The 12,294-nt window shown below is 40.4% G+C and overlaps 2 protein-coding genes across 2 annotated transcripts in view; one reads left to right on the forward strand and one right to left on the reverse strand.

Moving 5' to 3' along the window:
• CIDEA (cell death inducing DFFA like effector a) overlaps positions 1-12,294 on the reverse strand; it is a 557,707-nt gene that overhangs the window by 16,139 nt on the left and 529,274 nt on the right. The window lies entirely within an intron of this gene.
• The window catches only part of TPPP (tubulin polymerization promoting protein), a 59,028-nt gene that overhangs the window by 12,576 nt on the left and 34,158 nt on the right, over positions 1-12,294 (forward strand). The window contains exon 2 of the mRNA XM_069853836.1: positions 3,344-3,658. Coding sequence (XP_069709937.1) covers positions 3,348-3,658 — 311 coding nt within the window. The 5' untranslated portion in view covers positions 3,344-3,347. The remainder of the gene's footprint in view (positions 1-3,343; positions 3,659-12,294) is intronic.

Raw genomic sequence — 12,294 nt, forward strand, 5'->3', positions numbered from 1 at the left:
GTTCCCTGAGGGAAGGAAAATGAAAGATATATTTATGGGTTGGAAAATAAAACTAAAAGAGCTTTAATGACATAATAAAAAGGGAAGTTAATATTAATAAGATAATAAAATATATACAAATACACAAAATTGACCCCTCTGATGACTGTATGTCACCACTAACACAGAAAAGCAGGTGTAGGGAAAGGTCCTGGGCTGGATTCAGTGGCAGATGGGAACTGGACTCAGGAACTGGATTCAGGAATGCATGGATCTGGGATCAGGGGCAAAAGGACAGGTATCAGCTATCAAAGAAGACAGAGCTTAACCCTTGTAATCCCTGAGTTTTATTGTGAATATGACATAGGTAGAATGGAATACCATATTGGTCAGTTTTGGGTTACCTGTCCTGTCTCCTCCTCCCTACAGGTGTGGCCCTTTTTTGCCCCTTTCACCTATGATCAGCTTGAGGATGACCTTAGTTTCTATAGGAATAAATATAAACAAAGCCTTTCTGCATACCAATGCCTCGTGTTATCGCTTCTAGAGGGAAACACTGTCTGAAAAACATACCGTTAACTTTCAGAAAATGAAGTTACGTAGATAAGGCTTAGCTGAAAAACTAGAGAATTGATTCTACTTTTAGCTCAGAGCAGAACAACAACCCAGTACAAAGCTCCTAATAAATGAGTGTCTGAGAGAAGTATATCTAGAAGTGAACTCTCTTTCTCAAGGCCAATATGTTCCTTTAAGCATTTTTCCCATACCAAGTTTATAACTGTTAATTTATTAGAAATTGAAATTAAGTAAAAATTATTTTCAATAGATACACTCTCTTTGATATGATAGTTGTAAGACAGTAGTAGGGACAGAAAATAATGCAGTCATTTTAAAAATCCCACAATTCCAAGAAGCAGAACGCTTTCAGATATGGGTTTGGCTTGTGATTTGAAATTACTGGTTGCCTTTAAAAGACATTTCTGATAAGCTGTGCCAAGTTGAGTTGTGGTTATGAGGGACAGGGGATTAGGCAAAGTTTACCATCAAGGCACTGACACTGACTAAACGAAGATTTTGTTCAGGGCATACTTGAAAATGTAGACAAGTGGTTATTTTTTCTAATTTCAGATGAGACAGTGTGGCACGTAGTTTTTTTTGCTTATACAACTGTGCGGTTGTATCTTTCAAGGATATTTACACTGAGTATAGCTTCCTGACAGAATTGCTAATTTATATGAGCTGAACATACCTTAATATTAGCAGGTCTCCACCTTTTCTCGTTACTTGCTTATGAAGGTAACTTTAATTTTTAATATCCTATACAGACATTAAAATACAGACTTTACTTTTTTTCTGATGAGTGCTCACTCTCTCTTCTTTTCTCTTCTTAGCCAGTTAATGTTAGCTTGGAAAATTTCTGGTTCTAGTTTTAGTTGCAGTGGATTTGAAATGGTGCAAGCTTGGAAGAGACTTCTGCTTTTGGAAGTCAGGCTTCCTCAAAGACAGAGATAGATCATGGATATTCATGGTCTGATTTTTTGATGTAATTCTCTTGCATAGATTGTGTCAGCAGTGTTTTTGTTGTCTCCTTATGTTCTTTCACCATTGTTCTGGTAACAAAAGAATGTGTATAGCCTGATGAATCAGGCAGTTTAGACTGATCTAGACACTATTTTGGTGAAAATATATGTATCTGTAATACCTATAGTGGCTTATGATTTACTGTGGGTGCCGACTGTTTTGCAGTTCCAGTATTAGGGCACTTTCAAAACACTTTATTGAGGTAAAATTGCGGTTCCTTGGAGAGCTTGCAGGGAGCAAAGGAAAAGAAATGGGAATTGGTTACATTTAACTTCTTAATTTTGAAACATCTCCCCCTGCTCTTTTTATTTCAAAGGTGGGCATATAACTCTCAGGCTACAGTTGGTAAATTGCCATTGGTTTAGCTTTAATTTAGTGTTTTGATTTGCTGGCCAAAACTTGTGCTGACAATGTAGACAAAATAGAAGGATCTCCAGTCTTTAAATGTAGCAAGGTTTTTAAGTGTGTACTTGAATGATTTTAATACACACAATAGTGCTTTGGCCTGCTTGCATTTGCTCAGGTGTAAAGGACAAAGGTCCTTTACTATAGTTTTTTTTTAAAGGTTGTTACTAATCATGAAGCTTAACAATAACTGCTGTACAGCAGGTAGTTATGGTTAGTTCAGTTGCAGTGTGCCGGAAAGGGTATGCCTTGGTTGTTGAAGTGACAGAGAGAAGACGTAGAATTTTAGAATTGTTTCCATTGCTGAAGCGTTTGTTTGTTTGACCTTTACTAGTAATACATACCAATTTTGCATACCGCGTACAACTGTGACTTTAGTAGAACGGCTAAGGTAAGTATGGTGGGCTTTCTAGCCCTTGTGCAGTATTTACCAAACTTCTGATACCTGAAGCGCCACCTTATGGCTTAAAATCTGTACCAGCACCACAGGTGTTAGTCTGAGCAAGACTGCAGTGCACCCTATCCTTAGCCTTTTTGGTACCTCTTAGTTCTGCCAAGTTAAGAGTGGATGGGCAGAAGTCAAGTCTGTGGGACATGAGGATTTTTTTTCTTTTTATGGACACTTGAAAATAACTATATTCTGTTGGTCGATGTAAGGTTTCTTTTAAAAGGCAAACCTATACTACATGAACATGGGGTAATTTGAAAGTTGTTCTCTGTAGTAATGACATTCCTTCTCAGTGCTCCTGCATCATGGTTGTGTTTCTTCCAAATGAATTCCACAGATACAGTTCTTTGGGCATAAACTTGAAAAACTAATGGTTTTCTTCACAGGAGAGATTTGTCTGAGCATTTTTGAGGCTTCCTTACTTGTTTGCCCTTACGTTATATAACATAAGGCTTATAACATTAGTATTTTTGTTGCACTTTCAAAATATTTCATTTCTCATTAAAAAAAGGCCACAATCCAGAAAATAAAGGGCTGTTTGTTTTTCCTTCAGAAATAAAAACAGATAGTAATGCCTACAGTGTAAAAGGCATACTTTTGTTCAAATCAGTAGAATGACCACAGGGATTGCCATTTAAAACAAAACAAATACTAAGTGTTCTCGTATTGGCTGATGTAATAGTGAAATTGGGTTTGTGCCCTGTTTTTGGAAAGACTTTTTCTTTAATATGCTAGAATTTCTTTTTCTAGATGGCCAGAAGATTACATAGTTATATGTACAGGCTGTTGTTTAATGTGGAGAGCACTGAGTTCTTGCTAATTTTAGAGACCACTTCTCTTCATACATTGATGTGGACAGTACCCTGTAGATTAACAGAAGGTAAACTAGTACAAATTAATATAATGAATTTACCCTCCTCTTCTTTGTAGCACAATGGCTGACAATAAGGCAAAGTCGACCAAACCTGTGAATAAGACTCCTCCCAAGTCTCCTTCAGATCCAGCAAAGGACCGAGCAACAAAAAGGTTATCCTACGATTCAAACAGCTCCCATGAGGGTGCTATGGCAGGAGAAATAAGTGCTCTGGAAGAGACCTTTAGAAAATTTGCTATACATGGTGATACAAGAGCCACGGGAAAAGAAATGCATGGGAAGAACTGGTCAAAGTTATGTAAGGACTGTCATGTGATAGATGGGAAGAATGTGACAATCACAGATGTTGACATTGTCTTCAGTAAAATCAAGTAAGTTAATTTCTGCCATGATTTCCTTGTCTCTCCAACAAGTTTTGTAGTTACCCTCCAAAATTATGTACTGTTGCTTACATGTGTTGAGAAAGGCATAAAGTGCCTCAAAATCAATCTCTTTCTTGTTCTTTTATGAAACTGTGCTGTGTTATCTGAAGATACAGCTTTCAGCTTCTGTCCTGCTATATTAAAACAAAACTGATCGCCTTCTATGATAAAGTGACTTGACTACTGGATGAGAGAAAGGCTGTGGATGTGGTCTTCCTGGACTTCAGTAAAGCCTTTGACACAGTTTCTCACAGCATTCTACTTGAGAAACTGTCAGCCTCTGGACTGGACAGGCGCACACACTCCTGGGTGGAAAACTGGTTGGCTGGCCAGGCCCAGAGAGTGGTGGTAAATGGAGTTAACTCCAGCTGGAGGCCAGTGACAAGTGGGGTTCCCCAAGGCTCAGTGCTGGGTCCAGCCCTGTTCAATGTCTTTATCAATGATCTGGATGAAGGCATCGAGTGCACCCTTAGCAAGTTTGCGGATGATACTAAGCTGGGTGGAAGTGTCGATCTGCTGGAGGGTAGGGAGGCTCTGCAAAGGCATCTGAACAGGCTGGACCACTGGGCTGAGTCCAATGGCATGAGGTTTAACAAGGCCAAATGCCGGGTCCTGCACTTGGGGCACAACAACCCTAAGCAGTGCTACAGACTAGGAGAAGTCTGGCTGGAGAGTTGCCTGGAGGAGAAGGACCTGGGGGTTTTGGTTGACAGCTGACTGAACATGAGCCAGCAGTGTGCCCAGGTGGCCAAGAAGGCCAATGGCATCTTGGCTTGTATCAGAAACGGTGTGGCCAGCAGGTCCAGGGAGGTTATTCTCCCTCTGTACTCGGCACTGGTGAGACCGCTCCTTGAATACTGTGTTCAGTTCTGGGCCCCTCACCACAAGATGGATGTTGAGGCTCTGGAGCGAGTCCAGGGAAGAGCAACAAAGCTGGTGAAGGGACTGGAGAACAGGCCTTATGAGGAGTGGCTGAGAGAGCTGGGGTTGTTTAGCCTGGAGAAGAGGAGGCTGAGGGGAGACCTTATTGCTCCCTATAACTACCTGAAAGGAGGTTGTAGAGAGGAGGGTGCTGGCCTCTTTTCCCAAATGACAGGGGACAGGATGAGAGGGAATGGCCTCAAGCTCCGCCAGGGGAAGTTCAGGCTGAACATTAGGAAAAAATTTTTCACGGAAAGGGTCATTTGGCACTGGAACAGGCTGCCTAGGTTGGTGGTTGAATCACCTTCCCTGGAGGTGTTTAAGGGACGGGTGGACGAGGTGCTGAGGCGCATGGTTTAGTATTTGATAGGAATGGTCGACTGGGGAAGTCCCACTGGACTGGAGGCTGGCTGATGTTGTGCCCATCTACAAAAAGGGCCGCAGGGAGGACCCAGGAAACTACAGGCCTGTCAGTCTGACCTCAGTGCCAGGGAAAGTCATGGAACAGGTGATCTTGAGTGCTATCATGAAGCACATGCAAGAGAACCGGGTGATCAGGCCCAGTCAACATGGGTTCACAAAAGGCAGGTCTTGCCAGACTAACCTGATCGCCTTCTATGACAAAGTGACCCGGCTACTGGATGAGGGAAAGGCTGTGGATGTGGTCTTCCTGGACTTCAGCAAAGCCTTTGACACAGTTTCTCACAGCGTTCTGCTTGAGAAACTGTCAGCCTCTGGGCTGGACAGGCGCACACTCTCCTGGGTGGAAAACTGGTTGGATGGCCGGGCCCAGAGAGTGGTGGTAAATGGTGTGAAATCCAGCTGGAGGCCAGTGACAAGTGGGGTTCCCCAGGGCTCAGTGCTGGGTCCAGCCCTGTTCAATGTCTTCATCAATGACCTGGATGAAGGCATCGAATGCACCCTTAGCAAGTTTGCGGATGACACTAAGCTGGGTGGAAGTGTCGATCTGCTGGAGGGTCGGGAGGCTCTGCAAAGGGATCTGAACAGGCTGGACCGCTGGGCAGAGTCCAATGGCATGAGGTTTAACAAGGCCAAATGCCGGGTCCTGCACTTGGGGCACAACAACCCTATGCAGTGCTACAGACTGGGAGAAGTCTGTCTAGAAAGCTGCCTGGAGGAGAGGGACCTGGGGGTGTTGGTTGACAGCCGACTGAATATGAGCCAGCAGTGTGCCCAGGTGGCCAAGAAGGCCAATGGCATCTTGGCTTGTATCAGAAACGGCGTGACCAGCAGGTCCAGGGAGGTTATCCTCCCTCTGTACTCGGCACTGGTGAGACCGCTCCTCGAATACTGTGTTCAGTTCTGGGCCCCTCACCACAAGAAGGATGTTGAGGCTCTGGAGAGAGTACAGAGAAGAGCAACAAAGCTGGTGAAAGGGCTGGAGAACAGGCCTTATGAGGAGCGGCTGAGAGAGCTGGGGTTGTTTAGCCTGGAGAAGAGGAGGCTGAGGGGTGACCTCATTGCTCTCTACAACTACCTGAAAGGACGTTGTAGAGAGGAGGGTGCTGGCCTCTTCTCCCAAGTGACAGGGGACAGGACAAGAGGGAATGGCCTCAAGCTCCGACAGGGGAGGTTTAGGCTAGACGTTAGGAAAAAATTCTTTACAGAAAGGGTCATTGGGCACTGGAACAGGCTGCCCAGGGAGGTGGTTGAGTCACCTTCCCTGGAGGTGTTTAAGGCACGGGTGGACGAGGTGCTGAGGGATATGGTTTAGTGTTTGGTAGGAACGGTTGGACTCGGTGATCCGGTGGGTCTCTTCCAACCTGGTTATTCTGTGATTCTGTGATTCTGTGACCCGATCTGATGGGTCTTTTCTAACGTGGTGATTCTATGATTAAACTGACTTTGATATCACAGGTATGCTGTACAAATAGGTATGATGTAATCAGGACAAGTGCACGCTGATCCAAGAAATATGGGTTTTGTACTACAGTAAATGATGTGAATGTTTCCTGAGGTTGTAGTTCTACACTTTGCCAAAACTCTGTCTCAACGGACTGAGGCTCAGGTGGAATATGTACTAAAAGCCATTATTCTAACAACAAGTCCTGATGTCCAGCACAGCACCTACTCAGTTTTAAAGTGCGGAGCCATGCCAAACTGACAGTGAATTTGTGATGCAGACTCACAACTGATTAACCAGTTAGGATTATCTCAATGGTCCTAGCTTATTCTTGTGAGCAGATTGGAGCTCTAGTGAAACTTTCTGCCCAGATTGAGAACCTAGGCAGGCTCGATGTAGAAATCCATCAAATCAAGGGAAGGCATTCAACTGTTCTGGCATATTATGTATGAAACATTTTTTTTTTTTATACTTGACTTATGTGTAGAATAGGATCATTTTCATCTTTCCCCTCCCCATGATATCTGATCCAATAGCTTTGTCTTTTCTGCTTTGTATTACAACAGTAACTGTGTAAAAACTCTTACACATCATTGTGTCAATGGACATGCTTTGAAGAAGGTCCCTTAATTTAACTTGCGGCTTGTGGGAACGTTTATTTGGCTTGTGCTCTCAACTACTATGGTGTAATGCTGGGGAGTACACTCAAACTCAGTTGCTTGCAAGGGTATCTGAGAAAACTTGCTACAGGCACTGACCCTTTAGAGTCCGTCAAAGCTTAGAAAGACAGAGAAAAGGTGCTTGATCTTGAGAAAGGTTGTCTAGTGTAACATGCACAGTTAGAATGACATTATTTATTTGATTTCTGTCTGTCTTTTGTCTTAACACTATCTGTGCATTCCCCTAACTCTAATTCTATCGGTCCACTTTCTCTTTAAGTCCCTACTTGTGTTTTTTGGAAGTTGTGTGGCTAGAGTTAGTTGTACTATTGGTGAACTAGCCTATTTGAAATAGATGTTTAGGCTGTACAGTTGTTTTTTCTTGACCTGTGATAAACAGTGCTGGCATTTATTTTCAAGTTTTCTTTAGCTTTCATTGACTTAAATTCCTCTGTATCTATTATCACAGAAAATAATAAATCTTAGCACTACTTTCTCACGTCGGTATCTGGACAGTTAGTGATAGGACAGCCCCATGATACAGCATAAACAATTACGCAACACCAGATATAAAGAAGTATCAGTTTTAGTGCTTGCATTATGAGGTAACGGGGACCTAAAGCTGAAGGGAAATGTCAGCATATGCCGTTGCAGTTCTTCAGCAGTCTCAGCTCAGCTCAAGGGCTTTTGTTTCTGCCTTTGTATAGAGGTGTCTGTTCAGCAGTTCCTCAGACCTTTCTCCTGTAACTGCTGTGAAGTGTTGTCATTTTTCTTGGAAGAAGCACAACTTCCTTTCCTTTCTCGATCTAGTATTTAATAGTTTAGAAGATGACTGCATCAAATGTAAAAGCTTTTTGATCTTAATTGTTCATTAATTGCTTGCTCTTTTCTCACCCGCACATGTACGTAAAACATGTATTTTCATATTTTTTAATTTAAGAGTAAAATTTTAAAAGAATATTGTTTAAATGGTAGATGGGGAAGCTTACAACAGCTGAGATTTACTGCCTTTATTGGGAAGGTCTATTTTCTCATGTGTATGCTTTTGGTAGGTATACTTCCACATTTTCTTAATGTTGGGTTGTTTTGGGTTTTTTTTTAATTATTGTTCTTGAGACCAGTTCGTTCTAGTCTAGGTCAAGTTTATTTCACATACAAGGGAAGATCTAATGACTGTAATTACTCAGGTTTTAGTAATGCCCTGTAACTTAGGAGCCATGTGCATGAGCTGAGTATACAGGATTTCTCAAGCATGTTCAGACTTTTCGTTGCTTTCTTTTTTGCTTTACGTTTAATCCTGCTAAAGGATGACAGTAGAAATGGTGATGCACCAAAAGAAGCATACTCGCAAAATAAGCTTTTATTTCCATTTTACAAAAAGTTTTTTCCCAGAAGAGCATTAAGGTTTTTTGTCAACTGATGTTTTTCCCCTATCTGTGTTGAATAAAAAACATTAAATGCTATAAAGGAATCTCTTGACTCCCCAGAAAGTGCAGAGTACTGCTTCCATGCCTCAATAAGAGTTATGCTTATGGATATCAGAATGCTCTGTACTTCACTGTAGTTTTTAGGCTGATCAGCTAGACTGCCTCTAACAAGATGATCTTTGGCCTGGGATTTCTATAGTCATCCATAGTGGCTCAGTGAGATGGGGCTGGTAGATCTTGGCAGTTGTAGTGTGGCCAGGGAACACACCCAAAGGTGGTAAGAGATATTGTACCCAACTACAATTGCCATCTAGTATTGTGGTTGTTGGGTCTATTGCTGGGAAGCTACTGTACCGTGTTTAGCAGGGTTTGTTTTCTAGCCAGCTATACTTATATTTTATGACAATGGCATATGTTGTTCAAACACTAGAAAAGAATTAATCTTAAGTATTTTTCGATTTATGAATTGCCATGTCTGTGTATACAGCCCGTGTTTGTCATCTTGCCAGGTTTTCCAGGCTTCATTTATTGTTGCACTACAGATACTGGCAAAGTAGATAGGAATTACAGGTTGCTGGCAGTCAGGATAAAGTAACAGGGAAATTAGTAGCAGACATGTTTACCTAGGGCCTGTTGCAAAATAGTGGTTTATTCACTGACTGCTGCAGGAGAGATTTTATGAGTTCAATCCTGAGAAATAATGAGCATTTCAGACTCAACACCCCCCTGTCAAATAAGGTGAACAAAACTTTGAGAAGTTTTGAATAATTTGTGGTACTTCTTCAAAGCTGGATTTGTGTCCGTCTTTCAGAGATTAGTTCATTTAGGGTTAAATATATGTTGTTATAAAGGTTGAGGAAGTTCTAATGTACCATTGTCACAAACAAGGATATCAGTGTAGAGTGGTGTTTTCCTTCTGCGTGAGAATGTCTGGTGAGTCTGAAGTGTCATTTGTCTATTTGTCTTGCATAAAAGGTCCACTGAAGGCCTTCATGCAAGCACAACATTTATATATACTTTAAGATAAGGAAGAATGGTCTAGTGCAAAAAATGCACAGTACTAGAACTACAGTAATTGCTAGAGTTGCATTGTTTGCTATGAAAAGATGTCAGTTGGGTGATTCTTTCCCCCCCATATTTCTGTTTAGCAGTGATTTGTAGGTTCTTAAGGGTGTCACAAATTCTTCCAATTTGGAGGTTTGTAAAATGAAGTTTTGTGCATTTAAAAATGGACATAATAGATGTCTTTTTTGCCTTTTTTGTCACTTTTCTATATTAAAGTTTTCTATTGTCAGCTCAGAAAATACAAGAAACTAAGAAGCAATGAATTTTGCAGTGGAATTACTTGAAATGAAAAGCCAGAGCCCACTTGTGAGAGTAACCATGTGTATGAATAAGATGCATCCGTAGAGATCAGAGAACTACTACCTACAGTTATACCAAATATTTGGATTGCATTGATACAGTTGGGATAGACTGCCATCTCTATAATAAGCAGAAAAGTAAATTTCTTTTTTAGGTTATGAAAACGTAGAATAAAGACATCTTATACAATATTGTTATCTTTTGATGTGTGTTGCACCTAGAAAAGCAAAAGAAATTCTGTGGAGTGAATGACAAAGTTTTACAATAGCTTATGGGATGAAATTATTAAAAATGCAGCAAAACCAACAAAAGTGTGTAACTGTAAATGTAATTATGTAGTAAGCTTACCTTACCATATTTTATAGTTACACAGTCAAAACTTGAGATGTTGGACTTTCTTCTTTGTATGTTCATTGGACAGAATACAGTAGTAATGCTATGGTTACTGGGTAAATTTTCACTTCGAAGATAGCGCCTTGCTTTAAGTTCAGGAAAAATATCTTTTGCTAATTGCTATCAGGATAGCCTTTTTCTTTAAATGGCAAAAATAAAGCAACCTGTTTTGTGAAAAAAATGTTAACTGTTGTTCAAAAAAAACCCAAAATTCTGAAAATGCTTGTAGGAAGTAATTTCTTTTCACTGGTTCCTAAATTCACTGCCATACTTAAAGACAAGGATAAGTCACAACCACATACTATGAAAAAGGAAGTTTTCATAAACTACTGTATGTGAAATTTTCATGACAGGACCAAAAATAGTATTTCACCAGTTTAGTGATGGTAACAACTTCAATTCCCCTATAGCTCAGGCTTTAGCTAAAATGTAGGGGTTTAGTATAAATGTCTTAGTAATATTAGATGATTCCAAGCTTTTATCTTTTGCAAACTACCTCAACCTTATTTAGACTCTTTTCTTTTCTGTGTTGCAAATTAAAAGTGATAATGCAACCTTGATGTACTGAATATAGAAACACACTGCAAAGATGCAGAAGCATTTTGAAAATGGATCATTTTCATGAGAATGGGAATTCCATGGGTATCTTTTTAGTAGCTGAAACAGTTGCCTTCCTTCTTGGAAATTAACAGACTGTTTTTATATTAGTCTTGAAGGGCTGCAGAAGTTTGTAGGCTGTGTCCTGTATTGTGCTAACAGAGTGCAAGGATGGATTTAGTGAATTTTGTTGCCTTAGATAACGCAAGCTCATTTGTGACACAGGAGAAGGGCACCTAAGTGGTCTGCATTTGGTATGAAAAGCAACATTTGACTGCATTCCTCTTAATCCAGCAAGACAGTGAGACACAACAGTCTTGAACTTCAGAGTTTTATATTAAGGAGAGCAGAATATACAAGAAGAATAGATGTTACTGATCTCTGATTAACATTGTGGTATGTTGCCTTAGGAACTGAAATTTCTTTGTTTACTGGAGTCAACAACTGCTCTGGGAAATTTGATATGTTAGCTATACCATACACATACTCCACTTGTTTTATGTAGTTAATACAGTAATAGTGATAGCCTCGATATAAATACTTCTGTCCTTATTTTAGAAGTGTTACCATTCAGCAATACAAGAATATGGTTTAAGCACTGCCATAAACCTGCTAATTCTATGACATTATTAGATAGAAAAATAATAATATTTCTGTTTACAGTGGCATGTTACTATGGTTGTAGTCAGGCCTGGGTGACGTCATGCTTTGGATCCATTGTGAGCTTTTATTTAGGTAGTTGTCTCCATGGAAACATGTATTTGTTTTGATGTTACTATGTGTTAAATTTTAAACAAACTTTTGTGGTTCTATACTGGATTGTTATTGAAGACTAGTTAATCTACAGAAGTTTTGTAAATATACCTTACTGCCTGCCCTCTAAAATATTTTTGGTAAAAGATAAAGTGAAAGCATAATTGTCTTCACAGATTCCATTAATAGTTTCTCATGTTGCTTTGACATGTTTTCTTGTTGCTGAGGAAGCTGAGTGTTCTAAAGGCCAGAAAACTCTCCTCCATCTTTCTGAGAAAGGAAGGTTTTGTTCCCATGGAGAATCTTCACAACACACTATATCATGTCCTGACTTTTGAGCAGTCCCACCCATACTCTATCCTTAGTACATCTTGCACAGTCAGCTGTTTAGCCTAGTTCCCACAGTCTGGATCAGTCAGATCTCTGCAGGAGTGCTCCCACCTGAGACCAGCTGGCTCTTAATTCAGGAGTAGTTCACCATTGCTACAAGACTGTGGAAGAAAACAGATAATGTTTGCTTTTACTTTGACATCTGTACTCATTCAAAACAAATATCTCTCCATAAGGTTTCTCTGAAGTAACTTTAATTTAATGGGGATTTTAATG

Source organism: Phaenicophaeus curvirostris, chromosome 3 (assembly GCF_032191515.1).
Source record: "Phaenicophaeus curvirostris isolate KB17595 chromosome 3, BPBGC_Pcur_1.0, whole genome shotgun sequence".
Lineage (NCBI taxonomy): Eukaryota > Metazoa > Chordata > Aves > Cuculiformes > Cuculidae > Phaenicophaeus > Phaenicophaeus curvirostris.